The sequence below is a fragment of the Oryzias latipes genome, chromosome 23 (assembly GCF_002234675.1).
Source record: "Oryzias latipes chromosome 23, ASM223467v1".
In the NCBI taxonomy this organism is placed as follows: Eukaryota; Metazoa; Chordata; class Actinopteri; order Beloniformes; family Adrianichthyidae; genus Oryzias; species Oryzias latipes.
In genome coordinates, this window is record NC_019881.2 from 13593150 (window position 1) to 13615175 (window position 22026).

At 39.2% G+C, this 22026-nt stretch overlaps 2 protein-coding genes across 4 annotated transcripts; one reads left to right on the forward strand and one right to left on the reverse strand.

Moving 5' to 3' along the window:
• Positions 1 to 201: 201 nt before the first annotated feature.
• On the forward strand, positions 202 to 9950 carry LOC101169829 (zinc finger protein 629). Of its 2 annotated transcripts, none has more exons than XM_004083139.4 (7): positions 202 to 412; positions 1810 to 2018; positions 2244 to 2339; positions 2524 to 2616; positions 3197 to 3307; positions 6452 to 6575; positions 7302 to 9950. In XM_004083139.4, the coding sequence occupies exons 1-7, from the start codon at positions 388 to 390 to the stop codon at positions 8954 to 8956; spliced, it is 2313 nt and encodes a 770-aa protein (XP_004083187.1). In that variant the 5' UTR covers positions 202 to 387; the 3' UTR covers positions 8957 to 9950. The 2 variants fall into 2 exon arrangements, with proteins under 2 accessions (XP_004083187.1, XP_011489373.1); XM_011491071.3 differs by having other exon boundaries at positions 2527 to 2616.
• Positions 9951 to 13439: 3489 nt separating this feature from the next.
• Positions 13440 to 21463, reverse strand: ints13 (integrator complex subunit 13). 2 transcript variants are annotated; one of them, XM_011491073.3, is made up of 17 exons: positions 20998 to 21463; positions 20546 to 20792; positions 20371 to 20445; positions 19645 to 19847; positions 19425 to 19505; positions 19228 to 19318; positions 19019 to 19147; positions 17701 to 17785; positions 17460 to 17552; positions 17027 to 17116; positions 16408 to 16586; positions 15792 to 15956; positions 15528 to 15682; positions 15212 to 15442; positions 15000 to 15130; positions 14665 to 14800; positions 13440 to 14463 (listed from the first exon to the last, which is right to left on the reverse strand). In XM_011491073.3, the coding sequence occupies exons 2-17, from the start codon at positions 20768 to 20770 to the stop codon at positions 14427 to 14429; spliced, it is 2106 nt and encodes a 701-aa protein (XP_011489375.1). In that variant the 5' UTR covers positions 20771 to 20792; positions 20998 to 21463; the 3' UTR covers positions 13440 to 14426. The 2 variants fall into 2 exon arrangements, with proteins under 2 accessions (XP_011489375.1, XP_004083063.1); XM_004083015.4 differs by having other exon boundaries at positions 20994 to 21463.
• Between the last annotated feature and the right edge of the window lie 563 nt (positions 21464 to 22026).

The window sequence follows — 22026 nt, forward strand, 5'->3', positions numbered from 1 at the left end:
TATTGTGCTTGGGAAAAAAGACATCATTTCAGAAAAAACACAAACTTTGGCAGTATGGAACTTACTAACATTTGTCAAGTAAAACTGAACTCATTGTATGATTCAATTAATATTTAATGATCTATTTAAACTGTATTTTTTGCTTTAAAAAAAGTTTAGAAAACGAGGCTTTTATTTTCTATATGAATATCCGCCGGATATGAACAGACTTTTGTTTTGGAAAGCCGCTGATCAGCGGCCGCCATTATTATTCCTGGCTTGACGTCCGAAATAAGACGGTTTAAATAGTTTTCAACGTTGTAATTTAGGGTAAACTGTTTTATTTGTTGTGTGTTTGTGTCCGTCGATACATTTTCTTCTTGCGTTAGCCACGCAAATTAGCAGAGCATGGACAGACGGTCCAGTAGAAAAGGTAAGTTGCTAAGCTAACATCGGAAAGCTAACTCAGTGGCTAAAACGGTAGTAAGAAAATAAGACGCAGTTCTGGCCATCTGCTGCAAAAAGTACACTCGTTGCTTCTAATTACCAGCCACCATCAACTTTAATCGATCTTTACTCATATTTTATTATTTTTAATAGTCAATTCGATTTATAATGATGAGATATATTTAAAACTAAACAATCCGTCTTTTTTCTGAGGGTCCCGCATTTGTATTTTGCGTATTTAACATTCTTCCTCCTAACCTAGGCAAACTAATAGTCCATTTGTCATAGCGTTGGCTGAAGTTTTAAATGCATCCCTCAAAGAAGATTGGCGCTCAATTCCTCCATCATCATGGCACATGCAGCACATCTGCATCCTGCAAAGCACACAGACGACTCCGCAGCGCCCCCTGCCAAAGACTCGATTTTGTTGACAAAATCTTATAAAAGACGAAAAAAAAATAGTGAGGCCTTTTATTTCATTTCGTTCTTAAAACTAACTCGCTTATAGATAATATCCCAGTTAATCAAGTATTATTCCACTCTACTTAAAAATGCTGCAAATGTTATTTATGTTATTTGCACATCATATGCGTTTTGAGTAGTTAATCTAATATATATTTAGTCCAAGAATGGGATTTGTATTATTTAAACTTAAATAACATAGTTAGATTTTGCCCCAAATTTCAGATATTTTTCCACTAAACTATCCATACATCTGTTTTGTTTTTTACATCCGCGAGTGTACCATAAATAAAAAAGGACAAATAGTTAAAGTATGTTGTAGTTACTACCTGACTGACAGACTTCAGGCTTCTTGAAAGCCTGTCATCATTTTAAGTTCCTACATAAGACTGCAGTAGCATGAAGTTTTTTCATTGATTTTTAAGGGACAGTTCAAGTTTTTGGGGTATTTTTGACATTTTGAGACAAGACATTATAACACATTAGACAGTTTGAGTTCTGAGTCTCCAAGTAACTTCGTAAACTTGATTCCAAGTAAACTCGATTGCTTAAGTGTCCATTTTTGGCTGTGGTGCAGAGGTAGAGCTGTCGACCTCTGACAGAAAGATTGCAGGTTCGGTTTCCCCTTTGCCCACCCATGTGTCCAAATGTCCTTGTCCAAAATACTGGTTAAAGTTTGGCGCCAGTGCTCAGTAGTGGAAATAGGACTGTGACTGTAAAGCGCTTTGGGCCTTCTAAGAAAGCACTCTATAAATATATGCCACTTACCATTTTTACCATTAAAGTGCATGTCAGATCTGGTTATTGTATCCCTCAGTTATCAGATTTTTGTGGTCATTCAAGCTGTCTCACCAAAGTGAAAAAGTGTGCTCTTTTTTTCTTCTTCATGTTTTAAGTGACTATTTCCAAACTATTTTCCAGGTGCTAGGAGCTCCCTTCCACTGGCCTCCCTCCGTCTGATGGCTTCTCCTCTTCAACTTACATATTCCTACATGTGGCAGGTCATACGACAGAAAAATGTGAAGCATTATGGGAAAGTGGAAGAGTTTGTGACTATGGTGACTCAAACTGTTCCTGAGCTGCTGAGTTTCAAGCAGACTGCCCAGCTAATTTTGGGGTTGAGAGCCAGGGTGAGTTGTTTTCACTCCGTTTTTGTTTCAAAAATGACAAATCTATTGGAATAAAATGGGCATAATTTCGATTATTTCATATTTATTTAAACGCTCTAGATGCCTTTTTTTAAGCATTTGTTCTACTACTTTCCTTGCAGTGAGCTAAATAATTACACACTTGAAGCTAAGCATTTTGCTAAGCTTACATGTTTCTGTGATCAATTTTGTCCTTTTGTATTATAGGTTATCTTGGAGCTTCTTCACAAGGAAGGCCCACCAGATCTGAAGGCTATCCAGATGCTCATCAACAAGTTGAAGGTCACCACCACATCTTCTGGGGTGCGTACTGGAGCATGTTGTTTTGTGTATTGATTCTATGATATGTTAGTGATTTGTTTATGTTCTCTTGGGCACCATTTTCTTTATTCATGGTTTGTTTTGTTCTGATATGTTCAAATTATAAATCAGTAGAGTTTATTTTTCCCATCTCTGCAAACACAATGTTTTGTTCCCTTTGTTACAGAAGGATAATGAAGTGGACAAATCACAAACAAACTTCATGGTGCTGGTGCAGAATCTGCTCAAAAACCCCAATGAAAGGAAGCGCTTCTTCAAGGTACCCGCAACTCTTGAGTGTTTATTTAAACATTATATAACACAAAATCAGTTCAGACCTGCTTGGAGTTAAGTTTTCGATTAAAACTGGATATTTGTTTTCTTAATTTCCTAAGTGGAATGTCCTTAATTCCTGAAGTGGATCATTTTTGAAACGGTAAAAGACTTAAAAAAGTGCATGTTTGAACGACAAAGGGCAAGAATGAATGAGCTTTTCATTTTCACAACAAATGAAAGAAAAAATACAAAAGAAGCTCGAGCGTGTTCTAATGTATTCTGTGTTCACAGAATAATAAAAGTGAAGATGAAATTCAGTCATTTGTATATACATTAAAAAAAATGCAAAACAGCAAATACATATTTACCCTCTTTTTGCTTGACATTCTAAAACAAAATGTTGAAGACACAATTTCTATCCATGTTCATATTAATTTCCACATACATGAAATTCAGAGTGACAATTAGGGAAAAAAAAGAGTAAAATAGAAACAGACTTTATTCATAGAAGAACAACAAAATAGATCTTAAGGTCAAAGGAGTAATGAATACAAAGACGATGAACGACATATTTTTGTACACAGGAAGTCTTCCCTCTTCATTATGGCACAAAGTTTGATACAGCACTGCAGGCTTTGATCGCTGGACTGGTTTGCAAGTTGGAGCAACTTCTACCTGTTCCCAATCTGTCCCAGGTATGTCATGCAGCTCAACATTCAGCTCCTGCTTTTTGGGAGTGTGGATTCCAGGGTTATTGAACACTGGGTGCATAGAGTTTCTTTGGAATACTTTTCCGATTTCTTTCTTTGTGTGTTGATCATTTTTGCATGGCTATTACCAGGGTTCTTGTAAAAACTAATCACTCTCTAGTTTATAGATTTGCAATGAATATCTTAAAAGCTTTAAAAATGTATTACTTAATATTGAAGTACAGTGGTCCCTCATTCATCACACACTTCACAGTTTTCTCAGACAGACTTTCAACAATCTTCCTCTCTTGTTTAACCTCTCCAAGTTTAAACCTTCATAGAAAAATAAATCAGATATAATGGAATGAAAACCAAGATCTGTTTGTAATACAGAATTAAGTAAATTTGGCAAACTGGCTGCATTCTGTAAAGGAGACACGGTACAAAGGAGACTGAAATTTTCTACAACCAATCAGGACGCAGAACATACTGCACTGTAAAAAAAAAGAAACATGCTAAATGCACTAAAAGGAATCGCGAAGCTCCAAGGGCGGCAGTGGCTCGGGTGGTTTTGCAGGTCGGCCAATGATCCAAGGGTCAATCCCCTGTCGTTGGCCCCAGTGGTGTGGGAATGCGGTGGTGGTCAGACAGGTCGTAGGCGCGTACTGGCAGCCACGCAGCTGTGGCTGCATCAGTAGCTTACCATCACCAACTAAAAACGAGGAGTGAATGAATAATGGATACGCATTGTGAGCATCTGGAAAAGCGCAGAAAACCCATCATTAATACTATTAGGGCTGCATAACTGTTACAGCGAGGGACCGCTGTGTATCACAAAGTAGTTCATGGTTTGTGACATTTTAAATAGAAAAGTAAATTTTGTTTGTACTACCTACTATAAGTTTCTGTGGAGTATAAGTCGCACCAGCCCAAAAATGCATTATAAAGTTAAAAAAAAACACACAGATAAGTCGCACTGGACTATAAGTCGCATTTTGACAGGAAATTTATTTGACAAAATATCTACTGTTTATCTAGTTTATCTCTAGTAATTCTTTCTCATACTTATTTATTTATTCCTTTCATGAAGCATCATTGGCCAACTAATACTCTGTTTTCATCCTGTATTTGTAGAAACAGTTGTCATTTTTATTGCATTTCTGAATCTATGAAGTTATTGGAAAATAGAATATTATGTTGTTAGCCTTCAAGATCTTACTGTAAAAAAAAGTTTGCTGATTCTGAGTCACTTAACATACTCTTAACACTTAACATACCTCATACATCAAATTGACCTAGGACATCATCTCTGTTCCTCACAAATGAACATAACAGGAGGGTTAACAATGTATTTATTTCAATTTATTTCTAATATAAGTCGCACCCCTTGCCAAACTATGAAAAGAAGGGCGACTTATAGTCTGGAAAATACGGTATTTTTTTTTTCTACCTGGTTGACACCAGTAGGGGGAGTGGAGACTCACTGCACTAGAGGGCTGCATTGGGATTGGGTCCCGCCGGGTCCCGCGGGACCCAACGCAAATCTCGCGGGATTGGGCGGTTTGAATTGTACTGCGGGCGGGAGCGGGCGGCAAAAAAAAAAAACTCTGCGGGATCAGTTTTGCCATGAATATCTCATGAATATATAAAAGTGGACTACGTTAGGCTGTGCGGCTGTTGGAGTCTTATGTACTGAAGCTCCGTGAAGGCACCAGGTAGAGACGCCTAATGGCCACTGTCATCTAACCTGTTGTTGGGGGTGTGCAGTGCCCCGCCCCGCCTCTTAGAAATTGTGTTCTTTAAAGCCTGATACCGCGGTCGCGTATGGGCGGAGCTATCAGCTAAAGTTCTGGTCTGATCGCTGCATGGAGCGATGTGTGCATCAATGCATGGTAGACACGAAGAATGTGGAGAGATCAGGTTTATTATTTTAAAGAGTTCTGCTTGATAATCATGTTTCCATGTTTGAGTTCATAGAATCATCCCAGAGAAAGTCTCTGCTTCAACTCCCGCAGTGAAAGCTGCGTCTCAATCTGACGCCGTGTTTCCATCTCTCTGACAGAGTTTGAAGCCAAAGCCCCTCCCCCGCCTCTTTACCTGCTTTTCCTCTCTACCTGTTCACCCGTTCACATCCTCTGCAGCTTAGAGTTATTTTCCCCGCGCTCCCAGTGTGTTCTACACAGAGAGCACAAAATACGGTCATAGCAGGTTAACACGTTAGTTGGAACGCTCTAGCGCAACAGAAGGATGAAAGAGCTGTCAATCTATCTGGCAACACTTCGCGGGATAAGGAAGAAGCAGAGGTTTCCTGACAGGGACATGATGTCAGTTGATGAAGCAGAAAAGAACCTCAAACGAGGTTCATCGTGTTCAGATCTGCGTGCCAATGCCCCACTGAGGCGCAAAACAGCAAAAACGGGAAAAGGCTGAAGCTAAAAAAAAAAAAAAAAGTATTTTTCCGTCAGGAAAAAATTAATTCATAGATTTTCAGCTCTGTTGAACCATTACAATGTTTTTCTTCCTGCAAATGACTTTGACCTGCATCTATCCCAGCTGGTTCAGCGCGCTTCAGGCCGTCTGTCTGCGCGCGGACACACGCACACTTTTTTTTACCGAACAGGATTTGTGAAAATATATTTAATGATTATGTTGCACATTACACAAAAGAGGAATGCATGAAAAGATGAGACTGGAGGAGGGACATGAATCTCTTTAATAATATCAATACAAATACGTGTTTTTTTCTGCGGGACGGGAGACGATACAAAATCAATGCCTCTCTATTACTGTGCGGGACTAAATTCTATGAGTTTTGCGGGTGCGGGCGGGAGTGGACATACATATTGCGGGTGCGGGCGGGAGTGTAACGCATACGTTGCGGGAGCGGGCGGGATTGGTCAGAAATTTGGCGGGTGCGGGCGGGAGCGGGATGAAGAAAATAGTCCCGCGCAGGGCTCTACACTGCACCTTCTGCCTTATGTCTGTAAAAAGGTTGGATAAAATTCTGATCCAAGTCGTCTTAAAAGCGTCTCACATCTTGTAGAAATCTCTGAGATGATCAAATAAAACCATATGTGTTGGTCAGGGATTCACATCAGCAGAGACAAAGGTCTTCACTGTGAATTAAACTACAACTCATTTGTGCTTTAGCTTGGTTCTCTGATCTCAACGGAGCCCAGCGTCTTGGATGCTTGCGGGGCCTTTATTCCTGACCAAGGAGATTTGAAGACTCTTCTGCTGCACCAGCAGGCCAAAGGTCTCCTGGGCGTTAAAGGTTTGTTTCTCGTTATTTAAGATTACTTTTGTTATGAAAATGAGTATGTAGCTTGTGTGTAAATGGTTAAAGACCCACTCCTATCATCTTTTGATCTATTGTAAAAGAGTTCCCAGTGGTCTAATTATGATGATTCAGTTTTTACCCTAAATATAAAAAAACTGCATTGTTTTCCAGGACATAGTTTCTGCAGAGCGGCAGGAATTCACTAGAAGTTTGCCTCTGAGTTGTGGGCAGAACTGTTGGTGCGGAGTAACCCCGCCCCCCTTCCCGTTGCTGAGGGCTCTCTGTTTATGAGCTCTCTCACTAGCTTATTTATATATATATGGTGAGCGATATCAGAGCTATCCAGCCATACAGTTTAGATCCAGATACCAGCTCAGATGAGGAAAATGAAGATGTACATGGATCTATTTGTCTGCTAGTGAATGCATCATATTGGAGCAGAGCAGGGAGTTTGTGGCCCACTCAGTGTATTTTCTACCTCAGAAATAAGCTCTTTATCAACATCATTTTTTCTACTGCTTCTGATTCACTACGATTTGAATAAAGAAATACTCAGAAATGCCGTTTTAAGCCATATTTTCTTTATATATGTCCTCCATTATCCCCAAAAAATATCCCAAGAACATGTTAAAACCACCAGAAGCACCATCTTCATCAGAGTGGGTCTTTAAATGTTGACTGTGTGCCGATGAACACGAGGAATCTCTTTTCTGTGTGCAGCGACCGTCTCAACCTCAGTGGGCGACTGCGTACTTTCATCCCTTGCCTTCCTTCCCAAACCGGTGGAACCACCAACACCACCCCCACCATCGCCAAAGCAACCAGAGGCCACCCATGACGAAAGGAGCAATATTTCCCTGAGTGACCATGACGATGCGGGATGTGTCTCTGATAACTCTGACATTCAAGAAATTTTCCCTGAGTCACCTCTGCAAAGAGAGCCGGCAAGCCACCCTACGGCTAACAACAAGCAGACAAAGGAAGCAGATCCCGCTGTTTCTGCTCCACAGGAGTCTCCCACCGCTCCTCAGAGCAGCGGGAACGATGGAACACCAGCACCTCCAGAAAAACCGGAACTACAGCGGCTGCCTTTGAAATCAATCCCATTCAGGGTGGTACAGGTGCCGGTCAAACCTGCCGCTGCGACACTGAACGCCAGCAGCGCAGGATCAAAGGAAGGGCCAAAGCCTCAGACTCAGAGGGTGACGTTACATCAGTGGGTGTCGCAGATTGCCTCGAACTCCATGTCCCTTCCTGCTTTACCTCCTCTTCCTCCCGGCAGATTTAGCGACTGCGATGACATGCGGCCTAGCATACGACGAAAAAAGCAATTCAGGCATTTGACCGACCGATACAGCTGCAGTGTGTGCGATAAGAGCTTCCCCTATCAGTCCAAGCTGCTGGATCACGAGCGCATTCACACTGGCGAGAAGCCCTACCTGTGCACGGCGTGCAACAAAAGTTTCCGAACGCAGGGGTTCCTAAACAACCACCTGAAGACCCACAGCACAGAACGTCCTTTCGCCTGCGGTCAGTGCGGCAAGTGTTTCACCAAACTGCAAAGTCTGACCAAGCACATACTGGCCCACAGCGGCCAGAAGCCCTTCTACTGCAACATCTGCAACAAGGGCTTCACCCAGTCCACCTACTTCAAGAGGCACATGGAGTGTCACACCAGCCAGATGACTTTCCCCTGCAAGCACTGCAACAAAATCTTCCCAACAGCCTTTAAGCTGTCCAACCACGAGCGCTGGCACACCAGAGACCGCCCCCACATGTGTGAACGCTGTGGGAAGAGGTTCCTCGTTCCCAGCCTGTTGAAGAGACACATGGGCTACCACATAGGCGATCGGCAGTACCTATGCTCCCAGTGTGGGAAGACCTTTGTGTACCTGTCGGACCTGAAGAGACACCAGCAAGACCACATCCCCAAAGCCAAGATCCCGTGTCCGATCTGCCAAAAGAAATTCTCCAGCAAGTACTGCCTGAGGGTTCATCTGAGGATCCACACCAGGGAGAGGCCCTACCGGTGCACCATATGTGACAAGACATTCACTCAGGTCGGCAACCTGAAAGTGCACATCAGGTTGCACACCAACGAGCGACCCTTCAGCTGCGACGTGTGCGGAAAGACCTACAAGCTGGCGTCTCACCTGAACGTCCACAAACGGACTCACACGTGCAAAAAGCCCTGGACGTGCGAGACGTGCGGGAAGGGATTCTCCGTCCCCGGCCTCCTGAAGAAGCACGAGCAGCTGCACATCGACGAAGCAAACCCCGACTTTGCCGGTAAGCGAAGGCACCGAGGCAAACACAAGAAGCACTCCCTCAAGAGAAAGTATGACGAGGAAGAGGAGGGCAGCGATGACTATTAAACAAAAAGGAATTTATTTGTGCTCATAAATGCTGATCACTGTTAGAAAAAAAAGGGTCCTGTGTTGATCATGTGACTATTAAAGCGACATTTTTTGGATGATATACAATCCCTTGTTCATTATGAGTAATCATAATTGACCAAAGTATTGTTTTTTAGTCACTTCATGAGCATAGAAATCATGCATTTTAATGTAAAACCATTTCCCCAAATGAAAAAGTATTTCTCTTTTTATTCTACTTCATGGTGTGACAAAAAATAAAAAGGGGAAAACAGTAATCGTCAGTCACTGATTCTGTAAATCTTCCACCTTAAAAAAATTAGAGGTCTGTAATGTTTATCATAGATACAGGAAGAGAATTTTTGCTTTATTGTCTACACCGTTGTACAAAAAAATATTTAAAAATCACTTTTTTAGATTATTTCTCTCACAGTTGAAGATGATGAACATTAGTCACCAAACTCATCCCTTTAATTTGCTAAATTAGTGACTTAACTGCTTTTTTGCCTCACTGTATGTTGTACATTGTGATTTGGGGCTAAATAAAGCCACCCAGGATTTTTACTTAAACATATTTACATTTGTGTGATTGTAGTTATCTTTGTATTTTTACTAAGTCTAAAAAATATCAGCATCATGTTTATGTAAAAATACACTTTTTATATGATAAAAATGTAAATATTTCAAAGCATGTGACTGTAGGAAACTTCTTGATATTTGATAAAAAAAACTGTAGCACATAGTGCAATTTTCTTTGATTTGCTTTACTTTTTTGTCATTTTCAACTTTTTTTTGTTTTGTTGCAACAATTTACTGTATATATTTCACCTTTTTTGTTGTTAACTTCACTTTATCTTCATGTTGAAGTGAAAACCTGCAATATTAAAGTCTAGAAATATGAGGTAAACCACCAAGTGAGAACAACCGTGTATGTAACCCACCAAGAAATGTTTGCAGCTTTTACAGAAAAATAAAAAGTTTTGTCAAAAACAAATAACTTCTGGTTTTGGGGGGGTTTGGACAAATAAAAGTTTAAATACAGAACTTTGTTTTGAGCCAGATTTAGTGACATTTCATTATTTCTATCAGTTGTTTTTATTACATTTTGCTGTAGTGAAGATGAAAAGTAGAGGCCTAACCTTTAACCTTATGGGATTCAGAGTGAACATCTGCTACAGGGAAACCTGTTTCCTTACTGTACTTATGACAATAAAGTCCTTTGAATCTCTCATGACTCAACAGGACAGGAGTGTTAAACTGTAGAAGGTAGTGTTGAATCCAGAAAAGCGAGTAGGGGTGTAACGATTGATTTTAACGATTTGATTCATATCATAATTTGTGGTAGACGACACGATTCATAGTTCATTTTGAATGATCCGATTCACTGACCTAAAATCAATCCAAGACATCTTTAGCCAAAACGTCACTTCATCAGCTAACTAATACACCTAAGATGATTTACAGACAATTTCATGAGTCAAAATCTTAGTCATATTAGACTACATTTCCCAGAAACCCTCATTTTGATATAATAAATTTCGACTTTGTTGATCAAATTCAACAACCAGAGTTTTTACCTCCACCCTCTTGTCCTCGGCTGTGCTTGTGACATTAAGGCTACTTTAAACCAAAACATCCTACTTTAAACATTAAAAATGTTGTTTTTGTAGTCGGTTTTCTCAAAGCTGGACTGGAGGACTTGCGGGGAATTGTCATGTTTTTGCATCTAGAGAGCGCCAATCTGGAAATGATGTGTCCGTCTGGTTTGTCCTAACAAACTGTTTAAAGTGGTTTTCAAAAAAAATAAATAAAGTAAAATGAGTCAGCAAATGGATTAGGCCCTGCTCACTATCTGTAGCTCAGTGGATACAAAAGTTAAATTGACTAAATTGATTTTTCTTTGATCCCTGAATGTATCCTGTTGTGAAGCCCCCATTCTAGTTTGTTTTTCTTTTTTCTGTACTTGCAAGGATGAGTCCAATCTCAACACGTTACTGTTATATTAATTCCCTGTAATTCTATATCTTTAGGCAATAAAGTAAAAAAAAAAAAAAGTAGGATCTCCAGAGGAAGTTTGACTGTGATCGTGATCATGCAGGTTCAGTCATTTAACTCCTCTGAACTGCAGATCATCACCACAGCTTACACTTTCATTGTTCTGTACTCGTCATGTACCATTTGTTATTAATAATCAAAATATTAGAGGGATGGGTTCTTTCAAAGCAAGATGAGGGTATATTTGAAATAACGCCTTTATTATCAGACATATGTCTCTACTTTTTAAAACTCTGCATTAATGTTTTAGCCCAGTCTCTGGAGATAATAATTGATCCATGAAGTGAGATAAAACTTCCAGTGATTGATCAAATTCAGGAAATAATAGGACTGAAGGTACTTTGCAGGGTGAGGTTGCTTTTCCTTTCTGCATGTCAGACAGCTGCAGTTTCCATAAATATACGACTTCCTGCTTTTATCACAAACCCTGAAAGCATTTTCTTCGATTTGATGCTTTATTTAATTTGTGTACTTTGTAAACAAAATATGTACTGATTGGTTGCTTCTACTCGCCATGTCGTCATTTGTTACATGACAAACTAAAACCTTTTTTTCCCTTTTTTGACAAAGTTACTGCTAATTAGTGTTGTGGAGCCAAAATTAATTAGTAAAAGTTCTTTGTGGCCAGACACTTCATATCTAAACTGAAATATTTGTCATTAGTCAAATATCTCCCCTTAGCCAAAAGTAGTACACCTTAAGTATACTGGAATATTTGTTAAAATTATATATTGCATTTGGAGTCATTGTATGTCATAAAGATGAGCTGCAATTAAGTTCCTAAACCCTTTTCTCTCTATTTACTGTCATCTGTATCTTATGTTTCCATTTGTCTGCCTCATCATCAATGTAGCTGACACAAAGCATACTAAAAAATAAAAACCCACAAAACTAATAAAGTCCCACTTCTGTCATTGTTTGATCTATTGTAAAAGTGTTCCCAGTGGTCTTTAATTTATGATTATGCTGTTTTTACCCAAAATTTTAAAAAACTGTCATTTTCTAGGACAGTAGTTCTTTAGATATTTGTATCAGAGTCTTAGGTGGGACTGTGGGGGCAAAGCAACCCCGCCCACCCTTCCCTGTTGCAAAAAGTTCTCTGTTTCCACTCTCTCCCACTAGTTTACAGCCCCTTCATACCCCTAACCCAAAATTACAGATTGCAACAAAAATGGTGTGCAATACTGGATCATCCAGCTGTACAGTTTTGATCCAGATGCCAGCTCAGACGAGGAAGAAAAAAAAGATGTACCTGGATCTGGTCGTCTACAAATGCTTGAGGCGCAAATGCATTCTTTTTCAAACTGAATTCTTCTGTCAACAATTTGAATAAAGAAATACTCAGAAATGCATTTTTACTCTTAATTGTCTTTATGTGAATCTTCCATCATCAGAGAAATGCCACAAGAACATTTTAAAAACACAATTTTTAATTGGAGTGCGTCTTTAACTATTTAACATGAAGGATTTGACTGATTTAAATGTTGATCGTCCTGAAAAAAAAATCTGATTTTTGTATGGTTAGTTTTTCTTGCTCTGAACAAAATGGAAAGTTGGAACATTTAAAATTTAAAACAAATCAGCTCAGATGTTTTCAAGTAAAACCTTTAATAGATGCTAGTTCTACACAGCTCGCTGCAGCCTCATTCTGGAAAACACAGACACATCCATCAACAAGTGCATAGTTCGTGGCATACTCCCCTCAATCCTCTGTAAACATGCTGTAGATCACACAGCAGTGACCCTCACCCAGCTTCCCCTCTGACATGCAAAGACAAAAACAAAAGCCTCTCGTCTGACCTTTGGTTTGACCTCACCGGGAAACCCCCAGCAGCCTCTGACTCACAGTCAGCCCACAGTGAGCACTGAGGCTGCCGCTGCTGTGGACTCCTGCATGACTGCATGGGTTTGTTCTGACCCGCACCATCATGCACATCAACACAACTACCGTATGCAAGAATGGGAGCACGTGAAAATGAGCCATGAAGTATCTTTCTATGAGTGACATTCAGTTACGTACAGAAAAGTAGAAAATCTGGAGGAAAATGGACATTTTCAGGTAATTGACTCCTAGAAGCAATATTCATTTAGGAGTTTTTAGAAACCAATAGTTTTTGGTCTCTCAGATGTTGAAATCCTAGAATCAACTCCATTATTGATCTGCAGAGACGGAAAATTCTGTTCTGGTGTTTCTGGAAAACGTTTGTAGTTAACGAACCAACTGTGGAGTATTTCTAAAACATCCCAAACAAATCAAGGAATTTATGTAACAACAGTCATGAAAGTCGTGTTTATCCAGGTCCATCAGTCAAATCTCTGCCAGCAGCTCAATCAATGTCACTGTCTTAACTTGTCAACCGAGTAGTTTGTGAATGAAATATAAGCTAAATGTAGAAAAACAAAACAAAAAAAACCAGTACTTTCAATCTTTTAAAGATAAAACTTTTTATTTAAAAAAAATTTTAAGAACGGTCTACTGCTCTCTCTACTGCTGAGGATCTGTCACTACATCTCTAATAAAATCTGTTTTACAGGATAAGCTTTGTTTTTATAATCATAATGAAAAAAAGTAATAAAAATCGTTATTTTCTGGCAGCTTTTTAGTGGAGACTATTTGTGAACTTCTGTCAAAGTTATTCATTATTTCTCAATACATTACATTGTTTTCCTAAATCAGAGAAAAAAAATAAAATAGAAAAAGGAAGAAATTACCTTCTTGAATGGAGTATTAGGGCCACCATAAAAGAAATATATATATACAAAGTCGTAAATCTATGAGAAAAACATTGTAAAATCATGAGTAAGTCTTAGAAAAAAGGTAAACCAGATTCTTGAGCAGTGCAGTGTTCTGCAACATTAATTAAATTATGCTTTATTTTATTTATCAAAACATTTTAAAAGCTAAATGTGAGATTTCATTTGCAAAAATGCACAAATTTTCCTTGTAAAATTACCACTTACTCATAATTTTGACTATTATTGTAAAATTTTACTTTTGCATAATTTTACAATCATTTCTCGTAGAAGTTTAACTTCCTTCTCATATCTTTACAACTTTATTCTCATAAAATTTTGAACTTATTCTCAATATTTTATGAATTTATTACATTTATTTTCACTTATGGTGGCCCTTATACTTCATTATACCTTTTTGATCAAATCAAACAGCTTCAACATAGGTTTTACTGTAAGTCCATTTATTTACATTGTTAAGGACTTATGCAAAAAGCCAACAGCTGTGTTCTCTACAGGCAACTTTCAATGTTTTCTTTAATATCTGAACAGTTCAGCTACAAAATCTTGAATTATAAAATTAGAAAATCCTTTGTTCAGAGTTTACAGTTCATTTATTTATGTCTAAGATGTCTCATGTTCTAATCTTCAGGAGAGCGAAAGCAGATGATCGGTGGAAACATCATCTGGAGGCTTTTCCGTTTTCATGCACATCCATCCTGTAAACAGAAAAGAAAATGTTTATTTAGCAACCATATAAAAACATTTACATTTTTGCATTTCAATGAAATATAAAAATAAATCTTAAAAGAAAAAGTCAAATTTGTCTTTTTTGATGTTGATGTGATCAGGAACTGAGCTCCATTTGGTAAAGAAGGAGACAAAGATGATCAATTTAAAAAAAAACAACAACAACAAACCCGTTTTCCTCTTTGAGGTGCTGGTACAACTCAAACTTATTGTTTACGGAGCTGACTCTTCCCACAAACTCTTGGTGCTTCCTGGAGTTGGCTGCTGTGATGCGATTGGTCCACAGGGAGAGGAGCGACACAGGACCTGCACAGACAGCTTAGACTTTAGAACCAGAAGCTGCTGGTTTGTAAAAAGGTTCTTTTTAAATTCACAAGAAAAAAGGCCATCAAAATCCTCTCATCTGAGTGTTGAAAGCAGATGAAAATAAATGTTATTTACACTTAAGAGTTCATTAAAACAAGAAAACTGCTCGTTTAAAGAAATGCTTCATCAGTACTCGAACCTTTTGCCCTTTCTGGGGGTTGAACTTCATCTACCATAAGGCGGGGCTTCTTGTTTAACGGCTCAGGTGAGTCTGGGGAATCCTTGATCACCTCTGCATCCTGCTCTCCCTTCTCCAACAAGCCCTTTAGTCTGGAGTTGAGGAAAGAGAAGAAAAATACCAAATAAAACGTCTTCATATCAGGAAATCTGCAGCCTGTGATCAAAACTGACCTCTCAGAGTCCTGCCAACTTTTATCTTCCATCTCTTTGCTGCCGTTTTTCTCGGCCCGGTCCTCCCTATCCTCCCTCTTCCTCCCTCTTTTCTTCCTCTCTTCTTCCTCGGGGGGTTTGCTGCGGCAGGCGATGATGCAGTCCAGGACCCGCTGGTGTCTGTCTGTGGCTCCGGCGTGAGTTTTCACCAGCGTTTCCAGCTCGTTCCACATGATGCGGTACTGTTCGTCCCTGAGGGGAAAAAACACGGGAAGTGTGACCTCCCTGCTGACACTAGTCCCACTTTTCAACAAAGCACTAGAATCTGATCAAACACCTCTTGGGGCCTTTGCCCCTGGATCCCACTGTAGAAATGGGGAGTGGATCATTCTTCCTCTCCATGTCCACCAGGTTGTAGACAGTTTTCTGGCAGGTGAGGACGTCCTCCTCAGTGAGAGTCTCCTTCACTATCAGATTAGCCAGAGGAACCACCTACAAGATAAAATAAAAATCCAGACACTGAACATCTATGAGCAATCTAGAGGAGATCTTTGAAGGAAAAGATGCAGAGAGACGTCTGAGCATCTGTAGAGCTCCTCACAGCCTGCATGTTGAAGATGGTGGTCTGGGAGATGATCATGGGCCAGTATCTGGTGTAACGTTCCAGCTGCGCTTTCGCCCTCTCCACAGGTACTTTTCCCGAGGGATCATGGGAAGATTCTGCGACAGGAGTCAGACGATTCTCCCTCATAAATTCACCAAAATCCTGGAAAAATAGATAAATAAATCTTACTAAGCGGACAAAAGCTCAGTAAATGTGAGTTGACGTATTTGAAAATTTGAGGCAGCTTTTCGTGTTCAAGAAAGACAATGAACACAAAATAGAAGCTGCAAAAAATGACCATTAAAACAGCTAAACTTCAAAATAAAAGACCCCGCTGAAAACTGGATGGTAAAAGCAGGACAATGACTACTTTACATACTTTGCAGTAAACAAAAACTTGTTTTCACCATTATAAATCATCTTTTAGTGAAAAACAAGGAAATCCCTACAGAAAAAAGCACAAAAATTAATTTCAAGATTTTTTACTAAAGAACATGACAAGCGACATTTTTTGGTGTCTTTTTTAATACCAGTCAACATTTCTGAGAGATACTGGTTTAATAGTAGGAGTGTCATTTCTGAGCAGATGTCAGAAATCAGCAGGTAAACATACAGTGATTCTGTAATCGGTCACTCTGCCCCCACAGCCCTCGCTGATGGACGGCGGGTCCTCTAAGGTGGAGCGGTTGCTGTTGAGCACGTGGAGGAAGATCTCGCCTCCATGGCTGCTGAGCATGTGACTGATGACCTTTGACCCTGACTTCCTGGGCTGCTCCAGCAGCACCGATCTACCTGTGGTAAGAACACATAAACAATGCACAGATCCGATGGTCAAAGAAGTTTCATTTGAAAAATAAACTTAAAGAGTAAACCCTTTTCAAAAGAAATTTAACTAAATATAAATAAATTCCCACTCCAATCACCTGAGATATTTTAAAGGTGTTCCTAGTGATCATTTAATTATATTTCTGCAAAATAATTTTTTGGGGCCAAAATAAATTTTAAAATGTGTCGGAGCAGGGAGCTTGTGGCCCCGCCCATCGTATTTTCTACATCAGAAATATGATCTTTCTCTTTTTCATCTGCTCCTGATTTCCAACTATTTGATTAAAGAGGTACTCAGAAATGCAATTTTAAGATGAATTTTCTTTATAAATGTCCTCCATCATTACAAAAATGCCACAAGAACAAGTGGAAGTGGGTCTTTAAATGGATCGAAATGATGGGCTTACCATTCAGAAGAAAGTTTGTTAAGCACGATGAAGGCCGACTGTTTACGTCTGTAGGCGAAATGCGATAAGCTCCTGTGCAGTAATGGAGTTCTGCATTGGGGGGGAAAAAAAATAAAAAAACAACACACAACTGTGATATTGAATATTATTATAAACTAAATCATTGCCTTTGTATTTTTGTAATAGAAAGTAGCACAAAATGTCAAATGTATTTATTTAATATGACAAAAGCTGTTTTTTTCCAAAGAAAGAAATGTTCAATAAATTTTATTAAAACCCTGCAATGGACTGGCCACCTGTCCAGGGTGTAGCCTGCCTTTACCCAACAATAGCTGGGATAGGCTCCAGCAACCCTGTGACTCCCAAAGGGGATTCAGATAGATAGAAATCAACATCTGATCCTTAAATCTCTGGGTTGACAGTCAAATCCAACCTATGTTGTTGGTTCTGGGGGTGCACCACTTCAGTGTCACGGTCTCCTTAAAGCTGTTCTCTCGAGTACTTGTTCCTGCCATGTGCAAGTCACCTGGGAGGGGGACAAAAAGCTGAGTTTAGCTGAAGCAAAAATTCAAAAAAGGAAAAGAAAAAACATGTTATAAAGAGCAACTCTTGTGTGTCAGTCTTGTCACTAAGCAAAGACAGCCTCGATCAATTACTGAAAGGTGGGAACCAACCGCTTTTAAAGAACTCCAGGTGAGCGTCCCTGTGGTGCAGCAGCTCGACGTCGTAATTGGCGGATGTGTTGGCGTGCTGCTCCTCCTGTACAACCGCACACACATCAACATGCATGCAGCCATTTTCTCTAACATGCAATCTTAAACACAACAAACTAAAAACCATAAAGGGCTGAGTTTCAAAGAGATAATGATGGCGGATGAGGTCAAATTAAATGCTGACTGGGTTCTGTAAATACCAAAGCACAGTCTACTGACAGTCTTTTTTTGGCCTCTCTTGTATTTGCTTTTAGTTCTACACTTTATCATCTTTCAAAAATGATTTATTTACTAGCATCTTTTTACATTAGTGGGTCAAGAATTCTCCCACCTTAGAAAATTAAGCTTTTATTCAGCTTCTTTTTATAAACCGCTAGAAAAGTTTTATGTCAAAAATGAATCCAACTTAATCAGGTGTTGGCCTGACAAACACTGCCTTCGTTTAGTCAATGATGCATTCGTACAGATGGCTGCATACAGTTTATGCTCAAGGGATATACACAATTGCAGTTTAGTCATCTAGACAAAATAATGGACCACATTTAACGGAAAGTTTTAGTCAAAGGAGGAGAAAGATTTAAGGAAAAAAGGGACAGAGAGCAGGGGGAGGCTTAGAAAGACAGACAGAATTGAATTAGTCAAGAGGAGCCAAGGCCGAAATCAGACACTCTCTCTACAGTTCCTTTTTTTTAAACCTTATTTTGAGTCTCCCCTGTTAGGATCAAAACTAAAAAAAATATAAAAAAATAAAAAAGTAAAATCCTGCTGTGGGAATTGAACTTTTCAACAAAAAGTGGCTTTGGCTCCCCTATGTCTGAGCTCCATCAAATCTGTCACATCAGAACCACCTGAAGCAAAACTGTTTACAACAGTAGAGCTCAGAATATATACACTAAGTGGTGCAGAGACAAGCCCGTCTTCAGTTTTGACATGTGTGTGATCAGAGTACTAACCTGTTCGCAAACATTTAATGTGGGCTAGCAAAACAGAAAATACAGCATGAAACCAGCAGCAGGTTCACAGTCATATCCACATGCAGATGAGATGATGAACGCAACGGAGAGACTGCAGAGTTTCATGTGTTATCATGGCTGAAGAAAACCACACTCAGAAGGTTAAGCAAGCAAATCAATAGTCGAATCAAAAGGGAAGAATTCAACAAAAGTAAGCAGTGAAGTTAAACGCAAAACTTATTAGTAGAAAGCAGAAATTTGTCACAGATTAGGCTGATGTGGGATGGACAAGACAACAGGGACAACGGAGAGACGACACCCTATACCTTCATGGGGATGTTTGTGATGGTGGTGGAAGCCAAGTCGAAGTGCTGCTGGACCAAAATGTTAAGTTTGGAGGCAAGGTGCCGCCCGGCCCGAACGCTGTGGACCTCGCTGGTGAGCAGAGGGGAGATCTGAAAACGGCAACCGGTGTTATCAGGAGAAACAACAAGGATGACAAAAATGAGGCTGTACCCCGAAGATTTACACCCACTTCTTTCTTTGGCCGATCAGAAACCAGAGTGTCCTCACCCTGGGGGTAGATGTGGACAAGAACTAACTCACACTGCTGGATGCCCATCAGCCTGAAGAATAAAATCATAAAAAAACAATTCAGCATTGAACATTTTATTAAATCATTTTTTTTTAATCATTTCAATCAGCTACAGTTTGTTACGAATGATTACTGACCTGTCTGATCCAGCAGCCAGCTTGTTTTGATCTAAAATAGTCTCCTGTATGCAGTCTTCCAACATACGGACATGTGTGTCACTGTCGGTGTATAAAAAAGAAGCCAAGATGATTTGCAACCATCAAGGACAGAGATTTAACAATTTAAAAAGATGATAAAAAAGTTTTTTTCTACAACCTATGACTGATTTTTAAAAGAAACTTGTTCAGTCTCTCTAACCTTTTTGCGTTAGTCAGACAGATGATCCGGCCTCGATTAGCGACCCTCTCTGCTGTGTCCATCAAAGCTGTGCGCTTCTCATGCTGCAGCTCTGTGATTTTGCATAAAGACTCCACTGCAGCGACCAGCCCGTGCAAAATGCTGCAACATTCTGGGTCCTCACAGGGATTTGGTGGCCCAACAGCTGCCAAAGCTGACATTAGCTGCAATGGGGGAGAACTATGTAATGGCATATCTCACACATAAGACCAGTGAAGAAAGACCCACCCTGATCATCTTTTGATCTATAGTAAAAGCGCTTCCAGAGGTCTTTTAATAATAAATATTTCTGCTTTTAGCCAAAGTAAAAAAAAATTGTGTTGTTTTCTAGGACATAATTTCTGCAGAGGGGTAGTAGTTCAGTAGAAATTCACCTCTGAGTTGTGGGTGGGAATGTTGGCGTGGAGCAACCCCGTGCCTCTTTCCCTCCCCGTTGAGGAGCAGAAAAGGGACATTGTGGCCCGCCCAGAATATTTTCTACGTCACAAATAAGCTCCTTTTTAAACTACATTTTTTTATCTGCTCCTGATTCAAAACAATTTGAATAAAGAAATACTCAGAAATGCCATTTTTAGCTGAAGTTTCTTAACTTATGTCCGCCATCATCAGGAAGAAGAATATGTTAAAAGCACCAAAAAGACAATTTTCCTCAAAGGGGGTCTTTCAGTACAAGTTTTGCGTATTTACCTCATGAGTGCTCTGATCTCCTCGTCTCCAACTATTCAAGATGTGGAACTCTGAATCACTCACTATATAGTTGACCTGTTTCAAAGCAAATGTTTTCATTTATACACATGATATAACTAGCGTGTCTGAATTAAAATAGCAATTGAATGCATAAATAAATCAAATAAAAACAAACCAGTTTGTCTTTCGGGTAAACGTCGTAGAGGATCCGGCAGTATTCCATGGAGCACTCCACTGCGCAAGTCCATAATGATTTGGAGACAGGAGCCAGAGGAATGACCCCCTGAGCTCGGCTTTTTGTGAGAACATCACACTCTACCTGCTGCCGACTGGACTCTGCCATGTAGGGACAATGGTCCACTACAAAGACAGTCTTGTGTGCCACTGAGAACATCTTCATATTTGAAAATATGAAGTTATCTCTGAAAGAAAGAGGGCAGTGTCATCTAACCAAAACATTCAAAAAAGGAAAATAAAATACTCATCCAACAGCTAGATAAAATTGTCAAATTATTTTTTCAGCATATTTTGGTAACATAAACACCCAATTACTTGCAGTAAAATTTAATTTGAAACTACATGTTTACAAATTAGATAAGTTGGAACTATAAGTAGTAACTCACCTACCACTAGGGGAAAAAACAGGTTAGCAGCAGACGACCTATGTCCTAATGATCCAGCCAGAAAAAAATTAAAAAATAACATTTATAGGCAAGTTATTTTAAAATACGCGTATATCGTATAGGTTATTACAGTTTGGCCCAAAAATAAAAATGAAAGACATGATACATGTTTCAATTCGCAGGTCCCATCAGCTACGATAAATCGGCCGTTAGCCTGTTAGCTCACGACAAATTTTATATCTGCCGATTATTATGGCCTATTCTTCCGCGAGAGAGACAACTGCCAATATAATGTCTGTTTGATAGGATTATTAAGTTATTGCAACGACTAATTGGGTACCTTGCTATCAAACAAATGCAACCTAATAATGTTCACATTGCTGGAAAAGATGAACACAAAGAATGCACTTCAAGAAAGCTAACAGGTTTGTTGTTAGAGGAAATGTGGTCCGTCATCTTTTTCATTCCGCTCCCCGGTGCCTCGCGAATAGTTCCTGGCTCATTTGACATCACTTTAGCTCTCTATTAACAGAAAATAAATAAATACAGTTTTCATTATTTGTATTTAAATATTGCTAAAACTAATTTTTTTAAAAGCCTTAAAAATGTTACACAGAGAATCATGGTTTGTAAAAAAAAAAAGAAGATTATGTTTACATTCAATTGAAGAAGAAGTATAAGAGGCAATTCACTCATACATTGTACCCAGAAGTTTAGTCCATTAGGCCTATATTGTTTCCTTTAAAAAAAAAATCTGAAAACTTGTCGTTATGACCTTCAGCTTCTTTTGAGTCAATCATAGGAAAACAAACTGGAAAGGCATAAAATGTAATATTTATATTAATATATACCTCCCAAATATGACTTGTGAATTGCATAATAAACCACAAAAAAGCAGTTTAAAGACACAAAACATAAGAATGAACGAATAAATCTGTTAAAAAATATTTCCTTTGCCTCCTATATCAGAGAAAAGGATATTAAAATTCTTGCTTGTTATTCTTTTCTGTAAAATATTTAAAAAAATACAAAA

What these genes read in the sequence shown, in the direction of transcription:
- LOC101169829 (XM_004083139.4), top strand. Translation starts at nt 388, where the DNA reads ATGGACAGACGGTCCAGTAGAAAAG. An exon ending in CAGACGGTCCAGTAGAAAAG is followed by an intron (nt 413 to 1,809) that starts GTAAGTTGCTAA and finishes ACTATTTTCCAG; the next exon opens with GTGCTAGGAGCTCCCTTCCA. An exon ending in TTTTGGGGTTGAGAGCCAGG is followed by an intron (nt 2,019 to 2,243) that starts GTGAGTTGTTTT and finishes TTTGTATTATAG; the next exon opens with GTTATCTTGGAGCTTCTTCA.
- ints13 (XM_011491073.3), bottom strand. Translation starts at nt 20,770, where the DNA reads ATGAAGATGTTCTCAGTGGCACACAAGACTGTCTTTGTAGTGGACCAT. An exon ending in TCACAAACATCCCCATGAAG is followed by an intron (nt 17,786 to 19,018) that starts GTATAGGGTGTC and finishes GCGGTTGTACAG; the next exon opens with GAGGAGCAGCACGCCAACAC. An exon ending in CCTGGAGTTCTTTAAAAGCG is followed by an intron (nt 17,553 to 17,700) that starts GTTGGTTCCCAC and finishes TCCCCCTCCCAG; the next exon opens with GTGACTTGCACATGGCAGGA.